The 22,034-nt window shown below is 36.0% G+C and overlaps 1 protein-coding gene across 5 annotated transcripts in view; it reads left to right on the top strand.

Moving 5' to 3' along the window:
- Cacna2d1 (calcium voltage-gated channel auxiliary subunit alpha2delta 1) overlaps positions 1-22,034 on the top strand; it is a 426,913-nt gene that overhangs the window by 264,142 nt on the left and 140,737 nt on the right. For all 5 annotated transcript variants that reach the window (XM_021190608.2, XM_021190611.2, XM_021190609.2 and 2 more), the window contains exon 6: positions 4,602-4,731. In XM_021190608.2, coding sequence (XP_021046267.1) covers positions 4,602-4,731 — 130 coding nt within the window. The remainder of the gene's footprint in view (positions 1-4,601; positions 4,732-22,034) is intronic.

The raw sequence follows: 22,034 nt of genomic DNA on the forward strand, positions 1-22,034 counted from the left end.
GCCCAGAAGAGGTATAGCAGGATCCTCCGGTAGTACTATGTCTAATTTTCTGAGGAACCGCCAGACTGATTTCCAGAGTGGTTGAACAAGCTTGTCTTTTTTGTTCTTAATTAATTAATTTTAAGCTCCAGATTTTATTCCCCTCTTGGTCCACCATCCAACTGTTTCACATCCCGGACCTCCTACCTTCCCCGCTGTCTCTATGAGGATGTCCCTACCCCCACCCCACCCTACCAGTCCTCTAAACTCCCTGGGCCCTGCAGTCACTTGAGGGTTAGGTACATCATCTCTGAAAGAACACAGACTTGGCAGTCCTCTGCTGTAAATGTGTTGGGGGCCTTATATCAGCTGGTGTATGCTGCCTGGTTGGTAGTCCAGTGTCTGAAAGATCTCTGGGTCCAGGGTAATTGAGACTGCTGGTCCTCCTACCAGGTTGCACTCTTCCTCAGCTTCATACAGCCTTTCCCTAATTCAATCACAGTGGTCAGCAGCTTCTGTCCATTGGTTCGGCGCAAATATCTGCATCTGAATCTTTCAGCTGCTTGTTAGGTCTTTCAGAGGACAGGCATGATAGATCCCTTCTTGTGAGCACTCCATAGCCTCAGTAATAGTGTCAAGCCTTGGGACCTCCCCTTGAGCTGGATCCTACTTTGTACCTGTCGCTGGACCTTCTTTTCCTCAGGCTCCTCTACATTTTCATCCCTGCAGTTCCTTCAGACAGGATCACTTTTGGGTCTTAGTTTGGACTGTGGGATAACAACTCCCACACTCACAAATAATATAAAATATCTTGGGGGGGTAACTCTAAACAAACAAGTGAAAGATCTGTACGCCAACTTCAAGTCTCTCAAGAAGGAAATTGAAGATGATCTCAGAAAATGGAGAGATCTCCCATGCTCTTTTCCAGAGGAGCTGAATGAACTGCTTTTATTTAATGCCAGGTAGACTTTCGCAGTTCACACACACACACACAAACACACACACACACACACACACACACACACATTCACAAACACACACACATTCACACACACACATTCACAAACACACACACATTCACACACACATTCACAGACTCACATTCACACATATTCACACACACTCACATTCATACACACACACAGAGATACAGAGAGATACAGAGAGACAGAGAAGAGAGAGATGAGAGGGAAGGTAACTAGAGAGTGAGGCTGCAAAGTTTGTGGGTGAGAACATGTTCAGTCTCACCTGTATAAAGTAACTAAACTTCTCTCCTTCAAATCCCAGGTAAGATACATAAATATTTGAATATTTTACTCTAAATATAATTTTATATTCAGCAAGAGCAAGCAATGCATATTCCAAATCAAACTCATGTTACAAACATCAGTTACTGGAATATGGAGTTTAATATAGTACATATGCAAGAGTATTTGTCATGTAATTATGGTAACTTTCCAGATTAAACATTCAGATATGCTGTGTGTATAAAGTTGAATGGAATATCCAGTTATCAACATGTTTCTATGTGTTCTTATTATTATTTTAAAATCAAAATTATCTTAACATCAACCTAAAAATTGAGCATCTATGTTTTGCTCATGTGTTTTACAAAGTATATTTGATTATATTTTGGGATGCATTTATTCAGTTTCTCTGTATTGACTTATACAAAGGTAAGTCTTTATTTTAGATGAGATGCTTTTGAAAAAAGTTAAAGGGAAATGCTGTTTCATCTCCGACAGATCTGAAAAATACAGATATATTAGGGATATAAAAAGACATTTATCATATTAGAACTATGCATTGGCTCTTTTAATGTTAGTTAATTGCTATATCACTAATATATGCTATATTTCAGTTAAATTGTTTCCAGTAATCCTATACGTAAAGTGGGAGTTTTGATGTTATAACGAACAATAAATTTCAATATCCTAGGTGCAATAAAATCAGAAATTCCATCATATTTGCCGTCTATCAGACGTGTAGTTGGTATGCACCATTTTCCGAGATCATTTCCAGAGAGAGCTAAACCCTGCACTACCATTTATATTCATCTATTATGTACAAATGACAAATCAATATACTACAAGGAAGTTAACAAACTTTCGGTATCTGTTATGGTTTTTTTATGCTAATTGCTAATCCTAATTTCTCGTGAGGGATTCTGCAACACCACGTGAACCTAGTTTAACTCAGGAATATATTCCGTGAGGGATTCTGCAACACCACGTGAACCTAGTTTAACTCATAGGAATATATTCCAACTTCTAGTTCCTCCAGATTTGCTAAAGTCCTGGGTAACTCTCATGTCCTTTTTGATGTCAAGGTCAGAGGTGGAGCTTGAGATCCTATGCTCTGAAGCACTGAATGAGAGCTGATGGTGCTTTGCACCAGCCTCACTGCTGTTTTAAAATAAGACTAACTCTGCACTGTCAGCATGCTCATGGTGAGACATGCTGTGTTGTCATTCATTAGTTGAGTGTTTTCTTCACGGCAGTGTTAATAGCACAGGTTCTTATTTTCTTAATATCCCCTTGTCTCACTCTGTTAATAATTTTTTTTAGAAAAGATTTTTAAGAACGATTTTTAAAGAGTGTAAATTTTAATATTAAAATCTAAAAAAAAGTGAACTCCGGTATCAATTGCATTCTTTCTTTTCCCAATCAAGGCAGATGTGACTTTTCTTAGGCTAAACAGTGTGTTGCTTTGTGGTTTCTCATGGGCACCCCTTTGCTGCATCTCCCTTGTCTCTGTGATTCTCTCATTCAGATAATGTCACCTCAAGCATGACTCTTGTTATGCATAAATTGTTTGGTTTTGCTAAATACATATATTCATAGCTTTCCCTGAATGAAAACCCTTTCTTCTGTTTTCAAACAACTTTACCAAAGTCCACTATCACAGTGACAATCCTAAATAGATGCACTTATGTGCATATGTCGCGATCCCAGGCTACATGAGTAATGTCTCATTCTGTCTAAATAATGACATCATGGCTTATTAAACACATTTTAGCACATAGTAAAGGATTGTGCGGGAAGAGTTCAGATTCACTGTGAAGGTCTATGTTGCTAATATTATTTTTTCAAAGATTTTTTTTATTATTACTCAAAGTTAATATGGTAGTGTGGCATTGGTAGAATCATTTGAGCTCTCTTGATCACAGTTTACATGGTGCCTGCCCATTTTGTTTTCAGTTTTTCCTGTGATTTGAATAAAAAATACATTAGTGGAAGCTGGAGAAATGATTTAGTAGTTAAGAACACTTGTTGCTCTTGCAGAAAGACCAGGTTTGGTTCCCATCATTCACACGGCATCTGAAACTCTCGTTCCAGGGATCCAGCACCCTCTTCTGGCCTTCTTAGGCACTGTATGCATATAGTGTACACGCAAACATGCAGGCAAAAATGGCCACACTATGTTGCTAATATTTATGTCTAAGTAATCTTTATAGTGATCCAAATAACAATGTGTTTGTGTCTCGGTATTTGAAGATACCAACATGTTATTTGGTGGGTTACATTTTTTAAAACAGTAAAATAATAGACAATAACATGATAAAAAGATAACATAAACAATAAACAAACTCTTCTTACAATCCTGTTGAGTTTTTGTTCATACAACATTCGATCAACTGCTTTATGGCATTTTCTGATTGTTCCTTTAAATATTTCCTATTGCTTATTAGGTATATCACTGCCATGTGCTAATGAATGTTGGGACATTTTGGTTTACTGTATTTAAATTGGTTTTTATTCTCATTTTTAAAAAAATGTCTCTGGAATATATAAAACATTTTCCACAAAAGGAATTGAAAGTGTAAGTCAAAATTTAGTCTGAAAATAGAGAAAAGTTTATAAAAATATATTTCAATTGGAAAACTATTTAATATGCAAGGCAAAAATTACAAAAAACATTGTGGATGGTTTTCCATCCAGGGAATAATAAGATAACACTGTATGGCAGGCACAATTAGAAAGGACAAAGCGCAGGAAATTAACCTTTGATTTTAATTCTTGAATCATTGGTTTGTATCATTATTTATGGGATCCCAGTGCCTATTTGAGAGAACTGAGCTAGGATTTAATTGTGTTTAGAACTGTAATGGTGCTCTTCTTTAGTATGCTTTCTTTTGAAAACAAAACTGCTTCACATAGACAAGTTGCAAAAGTCAAGAAAACAACACAAGACAACGGTCCTTTAGTTCTCTCTTCCCTCCTCACGTGTGCTACTATTTTTTAAATTATTGTCAGCTGCCCATAAAATTAGTAATGTAAATCCTGAAAATTATTTCAAGAGGATCATTTAAATTTGATTGTCCCATGACACTTCCCTCTGCTTTACATCTGCATCTTATCGTGTGTTTTAACAGAGCTCCCAATGATTCTGGAACGCTTCCAACTCGAAGCAGTGAGGAGATAACTTGGTTTTAATTGGGTAATATGAACACCTAATGTGACTGTTATGGAATTTATATAAGCATTTAGTCACAGCCCCGTATTTAAAATATAGCTCTATCTTTTAAAGAATATATACTGTGAGCAAAGAAGAAAGTGACTATGAAAAGGTTTGTTAGCCTATTTTATGAAGTTGTTTGTTATCTTTCTTTTCCTGTGTAGCCTGAAAGGAATGAGAGTGAGCCAGGCAGCCAACGGATTAAACCTATTTTTATTGAAGATGCTAATTTTGGACGTCAGATATCCTATCAGCACGCAGCGGTCCATATTCCCACGGACATCTATGAGGGCTGTAAGTAAAATAATATAAAGAACTATTGGGATGCTGAGAATGAATGTCTTACATGTCTTACATATCTTACACGTGCGCGCACACACACACACACACACACACACACACACACACAAATACACACACAAAGGAGTAAGTAAGAAACTGTCTCAGTTACAACCGAGGTGAGTCTGTGGAGAGGCTTGAGCCAAACCTCAGTAATAGATTGCTGCACTAGTATATAAGACCTACCCTGGGTTCAGTCTCAAGAAACATAAATATAGCAAAAGTGAACAGCCACACACAAAACAATGACAGCAGCCAAGTGTCATTGGCAGACTCCTACATAAAGTGAAAAATGTGATTTCTTGTACATTTCTGATCAGAAAGCATCTAGGACACCTTATTGAAAATAGGAAGCCTTTCTGATCTGTTGTAAGTAATTCTGCTACCCTAATTAGCATAAATAACTTACAAAGTATATAGATTTGTTCTTTACAAATGAAAATAGTGCAGCTACATAATATGCATGCAGAAATATACGAGTTGTTGAAGGGAGATGGCTGTGCATTTTAGACTGCAGTGGTAGACTGCCCATTTTACCTTCTCCTACTGTGTCTGTCAGTGTGGCTTTCTTCTTTACCCTAGAACAGATTAAAGGCATTTTTAATGTTGTGGGCTTGAGATACAAATGAATTTTCCTTTGGGGCAAGGAAATTGCCCGAAGGAAACTGACACCATAGCCTTGGACTCTGAGTTAAGATGGCTTCTTTGTAAGGAAGGGAAGAGGGAAAGTATTAGGAAAGAAAGTAGAGGAAACTTGTGTCATGCTCTGGGGCACTGCATATATTAATAAGGATCTAAGGATTGTAAGTAGGGTCTTCCTAAGGAAAGCCTGAGGATGTGAAATCCAGAGGATGCATGCGGTCTTGATGCAGTCATAGACTTGGGTTTCCATGGTATTCTGTACCACATTTCCTAAACCCCTTTCTGTGCCTCATGTCTTCCTTTCTCCCATAAAGGAAAACCAAGAGGACAAACCCACTGTGTGTTTTAAAAATATTTTTTTTTATATACCCAGAAGTTGGAGAAACTATAGAATGTATCAAGTATCCAAAGTAAACATGAAATTGTGTAAAACCAGGAGCCAGACTTCATGAGTTCATATACAAACTTTAGCAGTATTATTTTTTTCAATTGAATCTTTCAGCTTTCTCAGCAAACATTTTCGTGTAACTAAAATGAAGTTAAGATTATAGTACCTAAAAGGCCATTTGAGGATAAAGTAACAATTTATTTTAAGTTCCAAAATAATAACAAACTCAAAATAATTTCATATCAGGATTTGCTATTAGTATGCTCTTGCTATATTTGAAGTGAAAAAAATGTGTAAAGAATCTTCGTAAATTACATTTTTTTGTAAATTTGTTCTGAGACTATTTTAAAAAGGAAAAATAAGATGCATGCATGCTTTTTTGTATAACATTCGTTTCCTCATGTATTAACTTATATTATTCATTCACTTCCCTCCAGTTTTGTTTTCTGTTAGGGTGTTGGTTGTGGTACCCAGGCGGTCACACACTGGGCATGTGCAGTGCCACTAATCTAATATCCTCAGCCCCATTTCTTCTTTTCTGTGTTCTAAAGACATGTGCCTTTTCTTTTTTCAGTGTATCAGTGATTTTAGAACTTTAATCATATGCTTTTTCTCACTTTTAGAGAGAAAAAGAGTATGTGTATAAAGCTTATTACTGCATAGAAATTAAAACAACATCTTTCTTATCTAATTCAGAGTGTTAGGTCCAAAGAGTTTTTCTTAGGACATTTTGTTAGTGTTGAGTCACAGTTTTGATTGTTGGAATTACTTTTATTAGATTCTTGGGCCTAAAGAGATGACTTAATAGTTTTGAGACTTTGCTGCTCTTGTAGTGGACCCAAGATTGGTTCCCAGCAGCCACATGGCAGCTCACAATCACCATGTAATTTCTATTCCAAGATATCTGACATTCTCTCTTCTGACCTCCGTGGACAAGAGCCATGCACATGGTACACAGGTATACATGCAGGCAAACATTCCTACACATAAAGTAAAAACTATATACATATACATACACATACACACATATACATACATATATATGTGTACACACACACACACACACACACACATATATGAAGCACAGGATTCAGGTAATGCTAATATCCATGGCAATCCTCCTCAATTTTTAAACTTTTTTTTTTAACTTTATATAGTTTCAGTTTTCCTATCATCAGCTGATCTGTTGAATGTCAACAAATTAACGATTTTGTGTCTGCCCTTGCATTTACAATGGAAAAAAAATAACCTGAAAGGATATAAAATTGTGAGTCAAACTGTTTTGGTATTTTGTTCATTTTGTTTTGTTTTTTTATCAGCTGTCTGTGAATCTCATGTTACCATTCCAACTATTCTAACATGTCTATAAGAGAGTCCTCATTTTCCCTTTTAAAAGATTTACTTGGCTATTTTTAATTCTTTGTATGTTTATGCCTGTGTATGTGCATATACACATGAGCAAAGGTAGCCACAGAAGTCTTGAAAGAATGTGACATCATACTAGCACGACTGGGTGAAGAACCTGATGCTACCTTGAATAGTGTCACCTTCTTGGAAACCTTTCATAATGGTGTTTGCTTTACGGTCTGGTATTTCACATCTTTCCCCATTTGTGCTATTCAGTAATTTATGAATGTCGAAAGGATACTCTCAGCCAGTGATTTTTCACAAAATAGTTGGGCTTGGTGGGAGACAAACAAAACAAAACAAAACAAAACAAAACAAAACAAAACAAAACAAAACAAAACAAAACATGTATGCCTAAATGAAAGTGTGAAGCTCTGCCTTTGTAGAGTCATTTGCATCTCAGCAAGAGCCATGTCTGGCATGTGTTATCAAGAGAGTCATTCTATACATTTTGTAGATTGGCTTTTGACAGTTACTGAGCCACAATTGTTCATGAAAATTAAGACAAATTATAGGAATAAGCCTTATTCCACCCTTTTAACGATTTATGTGACTATTTTCAGTTTTCTGTGTGTTTGTGCCTGCGTATGTGCACATGTGCATGGGTGGCCACTTAAGAGGACACTGCATCTCCTGGAGTTGGGGTGATGGGCCATAAAAGGTGGGTGCCGGGGAATGAACAAAGGTCCGCCTGAAGACCTCATTTCTTACTCATGCCTTTATTTATGTCTATAGAGGTGTTGAGGCCAGCAGACATTGCTCGGTATTCCCAGGAGGACCATCTACCTTCTTTGAAACAAAATCTCTCATTGGCCAGAAGGTCACAAATTAGGCTAACATGAGTGATCCTTCCGTATCTTCCTGCCCTGCACTGAAATTATGCTATCATACCATTTATACTCAGCATTTTTACCTGAGCTCTATGAACAAACTCTGGTCCTCACTCTTTTGAAGGAAGCATTTGTGTGTGTGTGTGTGTGTGTGTTTGTGTGTGTGTGTTTGTGTGTGCATAGAGACCAGAAGTTAGAGTTCCTTATCATCTTCTGCCAATCTCCTTTTTGTTTTTTTGAGATATGCTTCTCACTACCTGAGCTCATTAGTTCAGCTAGACTGGGTATCCAGTGGGCTCTAGAGAGCCATAAGCATCTATCGTCATACCCAGTCTGATAAGGGCTGGGATTCCAGATTTACTTGTTACAATGCCTGGCCTTTTCCTGAGTAATGAGCCAAACTGAGGTCCCCATGCTGGGACCTTTTAGGCAAAGCCTTCTCCCCAGTTCCTCATTCTTTGTTCTTATGCTATCGCTAATTTTCAGTCAAATACAGTCTTAATATCTAAATAAATTTAATATATTTTGATCCAGAAGAGATGTGAAACCTGCTAAATAAGGAAAGGAATGCATTTTTAAGAGTATTAATTATTTTTATATACCATACACTGTTTTTAATTTTTTCAAGAATTTTTGCTGCATAGGAATATCTTTGCTTCCAACTTAGAATAAACTACTTGCAAGCACCCATAGAAAATAATTTTAAAGGTCGATAACAATATTATTAGCTTGAAAACAAACAAGATAAATGCTTATATTTTTAAACATTACAAGGTAGTAATTGGGATAGGTCTTGCTTTCAAAAAGAAAAGAAAAGTTCAGAATTTGGATCATCACTTGGCCTCACTTTTCTGTTTACATTGCATCTGCATTTGCTGCTGTCCCATCAATGTGAGGTTAACCTCCTGTGGTCCGCACTCTTTCACAATTCACATCCGGCATTTGTGCCTCATGAGCAAATGGCAGAAGTCAAATTAGAAATGTCAACAAGAACTGGAAAATTCTATAATTCCCAGGAATCGTTAGTCAGTTGTTCAGAATGAGCCGGATTTGGAGGACAGTTGCCTTTCCCAATGAATATGAAAATGCACTTTAATTGAAGGCTTAACGTTGGGAACAGCCTCTCCCTCAACTCAAAGGTGTTTGTGCAGCTACATCTCAGAAGCAATCTCGTGTTCAAATTTCCCAAAGGAAATTATGTTTTAAAGTCCTCTGAATCGAAATGTTATTATTTTCATTTGATTATATATTTAAATGTTCAGAATTGTAGCTTTAATTAGAGTGCCATCTCAGGTTTTCAGTTTGGGGAATTTCATTGGTTACTATGTTTCATTTTGCGTCCAAACCACTTAATTTCCAGATCTCATTTAGAAAATAAACAAAAACAAGCTCTGCATATTGTCAGCTAATAAGTTTTCCCCTTTGTTTGTTTATTCGTTTCTTTCTGTTTGCAGTGACAGGGATCCAGCTCATGCTAGGCAAGCGCTCTACCACTGAGATACATTCCCAATGCCCAGATTTGTTTTGATCACAGAATTTTACCAATTTTTAAATATCATTCAGGGTCAAGTTTAGGGACTGTCTTAAACTATTTAATAGGCTTACACTTATTTTAATAAAATGTATGTTTTTTGTTTCTATAAACGTTGTTTGGAAGGGATGTATATAGTGTTTTGTTTGAATACATGTGTGTGTGCCATGTGACTGCCCAAGTAACACCTTTGAAGTCCAGAAGAGGCCACAGATCTTTAGAAACTAGAGTTATAAATAGTGGTAAGTGAGCCATCACTTGAATACTGGAAGTTGAACTCTGATCCTTTGCAAGAGCTACAAATGCTCTTCACAACCCCATGAACTGCTCTTCTCCAGCCCCATATAATATTTTCAATTAAAAACATTGGTATAGTAATGATAGCTGCTTAATCCCAGCCTTTTAGAGAGGTGGAGGCCTGTGAGTTATATGTCAACTTGTGGTTTATAGAGTGATTTCCAGACCAGCCAGGGCTACAGAGTGAGACCCTGTCTATCCCCCCCCCACAACAACAATAACAACAACAAAATTAACAATTAAATAATAAGAAAATGTTCTATATGTCTCAGGTCTCATAACAACAGAGTAAGGGTTTGAGGTTGGAATGTAAGTAGGAGTCTACTTAGAAAGAGGCTCCCGTGTAAACAGACCAAGAACTGAAAACCTTTGTGCTGAGCGTGCACATGATGATCTAGCTAGCACACCAGCTTTTCTTCCTGCAGAAGTCAGATCTCTAAATCTCGATTTCACTCAAGATGAACAGAGTTTGGAGAATTGGTCTAGGAAATGCTGCTCTCTCATCAGACTTCAGTCTTGAAAATGCTTACATTTACATTTTTATTTAAGATGAAATTAAGAGTAAATTTTTCCTTTGGAAATTAAAAATTTTAGGTTAATAATAACTTCTGAATAAGAATTTTGTCATTTTTTTCTGATTATGGATGAATTCAATGTGACAAATCACACAAATAAAGATGAGGGGCTGTCTCATTATGGAAAATAAGGAACAAATTTGAAGTTTCATAAAACTTACAAGACTCAGGTTATTTTGTCCTACATGTGTCCTAGAGTTTAAGTAGGATGATTATTGTTACAATTTTAGTAATAGGAAAATTTGAACATAGTTTTGTTATAAAGATGTTAGTGTTGTTGAAACACAAATGTTTTAAGAAATTGTATTTTGTTTTGAAGTTTTAGACTACTAATAATTATAAACACTTTAACGGAACTCATCTTGATTCAGATTTACCTTGAGTTAAATCTACCTGTAGCTAGCTGTCTTGAGTTGCAGTGTACTATACTAACTGCACAGTATACAGATACATTCTCAGTCTTCTGTAGAAAGTAATTTGTACTCTTTTGTAAGGTATAGCAAATGATTTGGCTCAAAAGAATGTACACCACTGAGTACTGAGCTAAGTTGTTGAAAAATATTTGCACTCCCAGTCACTAAGGAGTTGTAGATAAAAAGGCCATTTGAAATTTTGAGTTCCAGACCAGCCCTGGAAATTTAGTAAATTCCTATTTCAGAATAGATGATAGAGAGATAGATAGATAGATAGATAGATAGATAGATAGATAGATAGATAGATAGATGGTATATGGATAAGTAGATTGTTAACTTCACTAATTATTAATTTACATTTGTCATGAGCAACTTGTCTTCTTATCTCAACAAGTGGATACTATTTTATAAGATTGAACATTAGCATTCAAATTCATTGTCAAGCTTAGATAAACCAGGCTGTGTGAATCTCGAGCACTGAAAATGATAAAGGCATATAGCAAATGATATTCCTGGGAAAATTTAAAAGTTCTAAATAACAAAATGAATTATGACATACCTTAGCATTAAATTCACAGGTTCTTAGAATACAGAAGCCTCCATAAAACTGTTAGAGGAGAATCATGTTGCAAGTAGGACACACAAGACTAAATATTACAGACAGTAAAATGATACAGCAATATTGGAAAATTTACAGAGTATTATAAAATACAAAAACAGATGGTTTATCATAAATTTCATGAATGTTGGTACAGTGGGAGGTCTAAAATCATACTATACCTTGGAAAAAATCCATTTGACCAAAAAATAATGCTTCATGTTGATTAATTTCTAGAATGCCTTCTGAGAAAAATAACTTACAATTTTTGTGTGTATCATAATGATGAAAAAGATAAGAACACATTGACATGTGTCACCACCACTGTCAGTTTCAAGAAAACAAAAATTATACTGAATTATCTGAAAGGGGAAAAATAGAAAGGTAAACAGGTGAAGTTCACTTGAAATACTAAAGCAAGGTTATCAGTTTTCCTGGCTTTCATACAGTCATAGTGGAGGTGTTAAACAATTCAAGAAAAGTTGCAGTGTAGCTAGATTGGTAACACTAGTGGAAAAAGATCCAACTATGTCTATAATTACAGATGGATTAAACTAAAAACACTGAGGAATTCAGATGTTTGTTAAGAGTATTGTGTGTAAATCTGATGTCCACATATTTGTCTCCTTTCTGTATATTAGCAATAAATAACTATACAATGTAAAATGGAGACAGGAATGAATCCACAGTACAGAAATTACTTAATGTTAGGTTGTTTTGGAATCTGAGCAAACCACAGAAATTCATTTCTGAAGGATTTCTAAAACAATGCTTATTTCTGTTAATTTTCTATTACTGATCTGCTCGAAGCTGGAGATTCATCCCATATACAGACACCAAACGCAGACACTATTGCGGATGCCAAGAAGTGCTTGCTGACAGGAGCCTGATACAGCTGTCTCCTGAGAGGCTCTGCCAGAGCCTGACAAATACAGAGGTGGATGCTCGCAGCCAACCACTGGACTGAGCACAGGGACCCTAATGGAGGAGCTTGAGGAAGGATTGAAGGAGCTGAAGGAGTTTGCATCCTATGTTTTTCCTATGAGGATAGGAAAAACAAAATTATCAACCAACCAGACCCCCAGAACTCCCAGGGACCAAACCACCAACCAAAGACTACACATGGAGGGACCCATAGCTACAGCTATATATGTAGCAGAGGATGGCCTTGTCAGACATCAAAGGGAGGAGAGACCCTTTGTCCTGTGAAGGCTAGATGTTCCAATGTAGGGTAATGCCTGGGCAGGGAGGCAGGAGTGGATTGGAGGGTAGGTGGGGGAAACACCCTCATAGAAGCAGGGGGAGGGGGAGATGGGATAGAGGGATTGTAGAGGGGAAACCAGGAAAGGGAGTAACATTTGAAATGAGTTAGATACAAATTCAGGTTCAGCTTCTTCATCTGCAAAAGAAGTGACATACTCCCTGTCTCATCCTTATTCCCTTGGTAATAAATACAATACTCTAAAATGGGAGTTCGAGCTTGTCCTCTTACTGTATAAATAATAAAATAAGGTGAGTACAGAAGGTAATTTTTTAATAATTAGAAATATTAGCATGTTTCTCTAAACTTTACCAAATGCATTTTGTGACAAATAATTTTAAGAAAATATATTTAAACAGATTCTTGATTGAACATGCTATAAATTAAATCAAGTTTTCAGAGAGTTGGTCTAAGTTTTGCTATCTGGTGACATTCTTGCTTAAATTTCTTATAGGCATAAAACCTGATTTCCATTAGCTGCATTGAGAGCACCCCAGATATGTGTCCTGCAAAGATCAGATTTCTTAAAGCATTCAGTACCCTGTTGGAAGTCCACAGCACTTCCATTCTGCTATATTTTTCAAAGCAATAATCTTCAAAGTTAATATTTATCATAAATGTGAATTTAAATAAAAATACCATATTAATAGTGGTTTTACTGATAGATCGAATTGACTGATCTATTCATTTCAGCAAAGAGTTTGCTGTCAGAAAGTGTCAATTATACATGGTGGATTGTGTTATGATACAGCAGTTTCATGCCAAGTGACTAAAAGATGTGTGTTGTTAAAGAACTGTCAGTAAGATGTTTCAACGGCTCTAATATTAGCAGAGGGGCTATGCTTTCATCTCTTAAAAATGGAATTTAAATTAGAAAGGCTTGATTCTGAATCATCCAAACAGAAATCTGATTAAGTGCTAGAAAAAGGGCACTCATGAAAGAGCAATTCTTCCTGTGGCAAAGTGATCATCTATTGTAATGAAAGGATTAGCTAAATAATTAGTATTGCTCCTCATTAGCAACAGACCAAGGAAATTGTAGGAGCATCATAAAAGGACATGGAGGACAAGCCCGAGGTTCAAACATAGATTTGGGGCTGTGATAATTTGACCATACTTAATAACTGACACAAAAGAAGCAATTCTACTTCTGAGATAAAGCTGGTACTTACTTTTATTATCTTTCACTATTGATGTTTTTGTAATATATGCAAGTTCACAGATAGTGCCATTGCACTCATTTTCTGATATGCAAATGACTAAGGTACAGTATTATTCTAATCACATAGAGGCCGATCTTGTAATTTATTTTGAGTTACACGATTATAGGCCAATTCATATTACCAATTGTTGTAAAGATTTTTCAAATCCCATTGGGCTAAACTGTTTCTTCACCAAAATGTTGGTGGTTTAGGTGTAACCCTCTGTGTGACTTTCTTGGAGAAGTGCTTATGAAGTCATTTGGGGGAAAGATATAAGAATTGTATGATCCCCTGAAAGGTTTTGGTGCCCTTGTAAGAAAGAAATAAGAGATCATCTCTCTCTCTCTCTTTCTCTGGGTCTCCCATCTTCCCTTCCCCCCCTTTCTTCCTCCTTTCCTCTCTCCTCTCTCCTTAACTTTATTTGCATAAACAGATGCACATGTCATCTTGGGTTGATGGCCATCAGGAAGCCAAGAAGTACACCCCTACCAAAAATGCTATTGGCAAACATTTCACCCTTACACCCACTAATCCCAGAACTGTGAGAAAAATAGATATCTGTTGTCTAAGCCATCAAGTTGTGATATTCGTTGTGGCATCCCAGGCAAAACAAATTCAATTTTCTTGGACAGAACACTTGCTATAGGCTGAAAATCTTAAGAGAGCAAATGTAACACAAGGAATGAAAGGTCATCTTGGTTGTTCTGTTCAACCCCTGCCATATATGTTTAGAACTATTTTTATACCATTCCGGCAGTATATGTTTTAGAACGGGTTTTCCACTATCCCTGTGGATATGGTTCAGAACTGTTTGTCCTTCATCCTTGTGATATATGCTTTAGAACTACTTGGACGTTCAATAGATATGTATTAGATTATTTTTTTTGCATTTAACTCAGGATTGATTTCTTTTCTGTTTTTTACTGTTTTACTGTTGTTTTTATTATTGTTGTTTGTTGCTGCTCCTGCTGCTGCCTTGGTTTGAGATAGAAATCTCACATCGTTGCCAAGGCTGGCATGGGCCTCCTGAATTCACTCGACCTTTATGCCAGCTTCCTATGGGCCGAGAGTGGCTTGCACCACTTCACTGAACTTAATTCCGAATCTCAATTTCCAGATTTCACCGTGATACGATTGAATTCTTGAAATGTGTTTATGTTCACAAACTTAATAGATAAACAAGCTCATACTTCTAGTTGGAAAGAAAACTTTGGAGTGGAACCTCCATGTTATGAATAAATTAACACATCTCACAGGGAAATGCTATCCATTGTTTAATGGGTACATGATCGAGATAAATTTATTCAGTTACCAACTTTTTTTTCAGAAGAGAAAACTTAATATCATAATACCATGATGGCTTCTCTTTCTATTCTGAACACAGCATCCTGTGATCAATGAGTCATTTGGTATATTGCTGTTTTGTCATTTATGAAGATAATATTATCCTGTCCATGTTAAAAAAAAACAAACAGGTTGTACTTTAGAATTATCTTGGGATGTTTGAATTTGTAAAGCAATTCATCCACTTACTTGAGTATGAGAAATGATTTAAGGTTGTTTGTTTGTTTGTTTGTACATTCTTCAAATATTTATTTGTTTTTATTTTATGTTAATTACTGAGTTGTGTCTGTCTGTATGCATGTGCAGTACATGTATGCTGGGTGTGTGTGAAGACCAGAAGAGGGTATGTAATTCACTAAAACCAGAGTTATACAGAGTTGTGAGCTGTTATGTAAATGTTAAAAAGAGAACATGTTGTTTTTTTCTCCTATTTGCACAGACACTGAAAGCTTCTCTTCCCTAGATAATAGCTGATGAGAGTCTGCAGTGCAAAGGGACCAGAGGTAGGAACATGAGAGAATGGAGGTTGCAGAAGGATAGAGTTACCTGACCCTATGTCTTAGTGACTGAGGGATGTTGGGTCTTGAAGTTTTTTGGCTGATACTTCCTCATGGGGAGAGATCTTAGGTATTTAGTGAGTGGTGGGGTCTTGTTTTCTGTAGTTCCATTGAACAAAAATTCAGCTTCTCTGATCTATGCCGCACACCTCCATTTATCTGACAGTGTTTTAGTTCTACCCCTCTTACTTACCTTGGGGACTTTATGAAAGATAGATGCAAGATACCAGACCAAATCAGGGCATGATTAGAATTAATGTTTTATTGTGCCCCTTTTGTATTTCATTCTGAGCTTTATCTCATATTATTTCAATTAGGCCAATATTTAAGACATTCTCAGTCTACCTCATGGTCAGCACATAAGCTAAGGGGGTTACCTCAGTGTTTGTCACTCATGCTCTAGGTCCTGCCCTTAATAGTCATAACTGGAAAAAAATTGAGTGAGTCAAGAATACTTAGTTGAATTCAAGAGTCTGCATCAACACATGTAACTAATTTTGTTATTAAGACCATTTTCACTAATTTTGTATTATTTACTTGTCGTTGTTATTGTTGTTGTTGTTGAGGTTAACGATACACAAATAGATTGCCTAAGTACCAGCATACTACATTTCACCAAAGAGGACTTCCACCTGCCCCTTCATAAGCAACTCTTAGAACCAAGGCTTCCAGTGTTCATTGTATGCTAGAACTCAGATAGTACATAATATGGTTTCTAAATCTCTTCCTTTTGTATTGTTTACCGTTTATGAAGCTCAGTATTGTAGAGAAAATTGTTTCTAATTTTTTTAAATGAATATTCAAAGATTTCTAAGATGTCTGGTTAATGTTCTAATTTTCTTACTGCCTAGCAGAGAGTGCAGATGAAATTTTGTGTTCCTTCATTTCTAAAAAGGAACCCACAGAGAGAAGAAAGGAAAAATTATATGTGTGCAATTCAGTGTCTCAATAAATTGGAAGCTGGAATCAGATGTATCATCAGCTAGCTTTGATGATGGGTAGAACAAGTGACAGGCCATTCAGAGGTTGGAGAAGAGAGATAATGAAATCTTAAATTAAAATAGCTCCCACAACAGATTGACAGTACTGCTCACAGCAAATTAAAAAAGGATTGACAATTGGAGAGAAAAAAAAAAAAACTGGCTGGAATCTGAGACGAGGACTTTTAAAAATCATCTGTCATTTTGCTTCATGGATAAAATCTTAACTGAGGTCTCACTAGAGATGAAAGTGCATTTAAAATGTTTCTAAAATCCAACTAAATGGAGAAAGATCTTTAAGTGAGTTATGAATTTCAAGATCCCTTTGTCTTACAATAAAAAGACCGTATTTCAAAAGCATGAAAGAATAAGCTTTACAAAGGGACAGATGGATTTCAGAAGTGTTTTCATTCCGTCATTCACAGTCATCTACCACTGTCAGCTTACTGAATAGTACTACATGAGGTTTTGAAGCATACTGCAGAAGTTGTAGAATATTCGTGTTGATACCAGACTCTTCTAATTTTGTTGCAGTTTTATAAGTAAAACTGAAAAAATTCAAAATAATTGTTTTGGACCATGACATAAGAAATTCCTCAACGTTATGTTTCCTGGCCCTGAGAATTAGTTGCTCTTTCCCCTACTTGCTTATCACTAATTTCATGAAACCTCAATTGTAAGTGCTAGGCGAAAAGTCCCCAGAAGTGTCACATGAAACAATGGTGGAAGTCTTTAGATTTTTAAGGAGTTGATTCTTTAATGTGGATGTCATTCCTTATATGTAAAATTGATTCACCCCTTAATCTTCACATTTTGTAAATCACTGCTCCTTATTGACCTGGAGAAGAATATTTTCACCCCATGGTAATATATTTCCTCATCTCCATAATCATCAGCTCCTTGTAAAACTAAAAACAGAAGAATTAAGTACACAAGAGGAAGTAAATAACCAGAAAACTGATTGCATTTTCAGATTATATACTTAATATTCTTTTTAATAAACAGTTAAATGGATAAAATTGATAATTTCACAGCTTACTGTTACTTAGCATTGAACATTTTTTATCCTCAAATTAGAAAAATGTGTTCATATGAATTGTTTCATTCACAGTTCTGTGTGTGAATGCATTTATCTAATAACTTCACATATATTTTAATTTTCTAGTATTTTAACCTTATAATTTCTTTGTGTAGTTAGGATATGTACACATGTGTATGTACCACATATATAAAGCATATATGTGTGTACATATAAATAACATGTTTTATTTATATAGTTAGGATATATATTATATATTTGATTTATATACATGTACATAACAAAAATAATTGAAAACAAAACAAGAAGGGGTACTGGTAGTGTTTGAAGGGGGAAGGGAAAGAGAAATGGTGTAATTATAATCTCAAATAATAAAAATTGTAATTTAATAAAATAGAATTACTTTTCATCCTTGATATCTATTCTTGGAAAAAAGTATGTACTATATCAAATATTAGTGTACAATTCAGTTATTTATGATTGAAACAGAACTATTTGAGAAGTTAATTCTGTAAAGGGCTGAATTTTTTATTACAATTTAACACATAATTCCACATAAGTGTTTCTGAAAAATTTTCGAGAAGTCTAAGCATCCTTCAATTATCCAAATGTTAAAGCTAAATGCTAAACTTTAAAGCAGTGTTATGTAATGATTTTAATAGGATACCATCTATGTGCTTTAATTTTGCTCAGGTCAGTTTTAATATTTACTGATATACAGATTCCACTTCTACCACAACTTTTGTAAAGTGAGTCCCACTTCTATATATTCTAAGACATACTATAAATAGAAGATACTTAGGTAGATAGATGATAAACAGTAGTTACGTAGATAGATATATAGATAGATGGATAGATAGATAGGTAGATAGATAAATAGATGGTACATTAAGTACTAATTGGCTGTAATTATGTTTAACTATCACAAGAATGGAAAAATCAGTATAAAAATTAAAATATAATAAACTCTATTGAGAGTCCAAAATATGATCTGATTTTGATTATTTTATATTTAAAGGATGTACGTAAACATATCAACACACAAACATAAAACATGTTCTGCTGTTTGCATCAATATTCATCTACTAATCTTTATTATATTTGTATCCTATTATTCATAAAATTCCTAATTAATCCAATTCAAATTACTTTGCCTTCCAGAATTTCTCAATAAATGCTTAAAGTGTAACAACTTCAGAGGCAGACGTGATGGCTCACATCTGTATTCCCAGCATTTGAAAGGTGATGGCAGGAATAGTAACAATAGTTAAAGTGCAAGCCTTTCAACTCTATCCCAGGTCTATGAGCAGCCTTGTCCATGCCAAAAAGAAAAGTTAATGGAAATAAACAAAAGAAAACAGAAATGCAGAATTCTCTTATGAAAGCCTTCTTTCAGAAATAAATTTTAAGGCTAACTTTTAAGACTTAAATCCATTGTGAAGATTTCCCTAGAGCTACAAAATAAATGTCACTGCTACCTTTATGCTGAATATTCTTTCTTTCTCTTTTATATGCACATTATGCATGTGGCAGTATAGAAAAAAAAAACAAGCCATGACTCTCACCTTCTTGGGGTGAGGGGAGTTAGAGTATAGCTAATTTAATGTAAACACCAACAGTTTTAAACTTAAGTTTTTATCACTTTCACTTGACAGTCAGATGAAAATATTACAGAATTATATAAATCTTACTTGCTTAAGTAATATATCTAATTTATTAGCTCATTTTATAAAACTCTAAATAATTTATGGCCCCCAGTATGTGGTGTTAATGGCTAGTCTCACTGACTAAATTACAGTGCTGTTAATTTGTGACAAAATTTAATAGAACTAACATGTGCTCTGTAATCACTAGGGCAGAGGCCAATTCTAAATTAAGACATTTGAATTCAGCTTGCATAAGTAGGCTGGGGGAAACAATCTATGTAACTCTCCACATACACAGACATTATTGCACTGTAGGATCCATGTGTCATAATATAATACCTTTGTAGTAATCTTTGCATTGCCATAATTATCTTAACTGAAGCATTTCTCATTATTTCTTATAATAAAGAATGAGTGGTTAATGCAAATTTAAAAAAGAAAACTCATCTCTGGAACAAATTGAACTGTTGTAGAAATTGCTGATTTCCAACTTAGCAAGTCAATGTTTTTTTTTTTAATTGATTAGAAGTTTTATTTTAGAAAATGGACATTTTTATTTATGCATCTGTCATTTGAATATCTTCTGCTAAGTACATTTTTATGTTGATTGTTTGTTAATTTTTGGGTAATCTTGAAGAAGATAGATGTTGCTCTGTCACCTGTGTGCCTGCAGAACACCTTCCCCATGCAGTTTGCCCAGCAACTTGCCCAAGCCTTTAGGAAGTGCCTTGGAAGCACTGGTTCCTCTGGGTTTGGTACAGGTAAACTGGAAACTCTGTTCTAAATCACATTAGTCTGTCTTTAACTTCTGCTGATCACATGATTGAAACTGATACAAATTTCATCTTTTCCCCATTCCTCAGAAAGAGATCTATTCAGTAATACTGTATTGACTCTTCACATTTACTTACGTCAATTTGTACTTGGTACAAATAATGAGTGCTGGAGTTTAGTGTAAGATATTCTCAAATGTTTTCATTTCCTTTCTTATTAATTATGTATTTACATTTCAATGTTGTCCCCCTTCACCATCCCCCTTCCAGAACTACCCACCATACCCCCCTTCCCTTGCCTCTAAGCGGGTGCTTCCCCAAACCACCCAGCCACCCCCACCTTACCCGTCTACCATATCTCTTCTCTGGGGCATCAGTCCTTCACATGACCAAGTGCATCACTTCCCACTGAGGATAGACAAGGCAGTCCTCTGCTATGTATGCTGTGGGGAACCATAAATCGGCCCATATATGCTCTTTGGTTGGAGGTTTCATCCCTGGGAACTCTGAGCAGTCAGGTTAGTTGATTCTGTTATTCTTCCTATGGGGTTGTCATTCCCTTCAGCTCCTTCAGTCCTTCCCCTAACTCTTCCATTGGGGTTTTGGGGCTCAGTCCAATGGTTGGCTGTGAGTATGTGTGTTTGTCTTACTCAGGTTCTAGCAGAGCCTCTCAGAGGACAGCTGTGCCAGGCTCCTGTCTGCAAGGACATCTTGGCATCAGCAATAGTGTCAGAGTTTGGAGATTGTGCATGGGATGGATCCCAAAGTGAGGTGGTCTCTGGATGGCCTTCCCTTCAGTTTCTGCTCCATTTTTTTTGTCCCTGCACTTCCTTTAGACAGGAACAATTCTGAGTTAAAAAATGTTGAGATGGGTGAGTGACCCCATCCCTCAATTGGGGGTCAGGCCTATCTGCTGAAGGTAATCTCTACAGATTCTATTTCCTCAATTAGCCAAATGTTGGACTTTTCAGCTAATGTCATCCTCACTGGGTCCTAGAAGCTGTCCTTGCATCCCTAGTGTCTAGGATGTCATTTCTTTTAAAACTCTTTGGACACAAAGTCACAGTGTCACTGTTATTTATAAATTTCAAAAATTATAATTATAATCAATGCTTAGAAAAATTACATTACCTCGAAGATATGGGCACAGGGGAAAAGTTCCTGAGCAGAACAGCAATGTCTTGTGCTGTAAGATCAAGAATTGACAATTGGGACCTCATAAAATTGCAAAGCTTCTGTAAGGCAAAAGATACTGTCAATAAGACAAATAGGGCACTAAAGGATTTGGGAAAGATTTTTACCAATTCTAAATCTGATAGGGGACTAATATCCAATATATACAAAGAGTTCAAGAAGCTGGACTNCAGAAATTCAAATAACCCCATTTTTTAATGGGGTACAGAGCTAAACAAAGAATTCTCAACTGAGGAATATGGAAGGGTTGAGAAGCACTTGAAAAAATGTTCAATATCCTTAATCATCTGGGAAATGCAGATCAAAACAACCCTGAGATTCCACATCACACCAGTCAGAATGGCTAAGATCAAAAATTCAGGTGACAGTAGATGCTGGCAAGGATATGGAGAAAGAGGAACACTCCTCCATTGCTGGTGGGATTGCAAGCTTGTACAACCACTCTGGAAATCAGTCTGGTGGTTCCTTAGAAAATTGGACATAGTACAACTGGAGGATCCAGCAATACCTCTCCTGGGCATATACCCAGAAGTTGTTCCAACTGGTAATAAGGACATATGCTTCACTATGTTCATAGCAAC

Source organism: Mus pahari, chromosome 2 (assembly GCF_900095145.1).
Source record: "Mus pahari chromosome 2, PAHARI_EIJ_v1.1, whole genome shotgun sequence".
NCBI classification, from domain to species: Eukaryota; Metazoa; Chordata; class Mammalia; order Rodentia; family Muridae; genus Mus; species Mus pahari.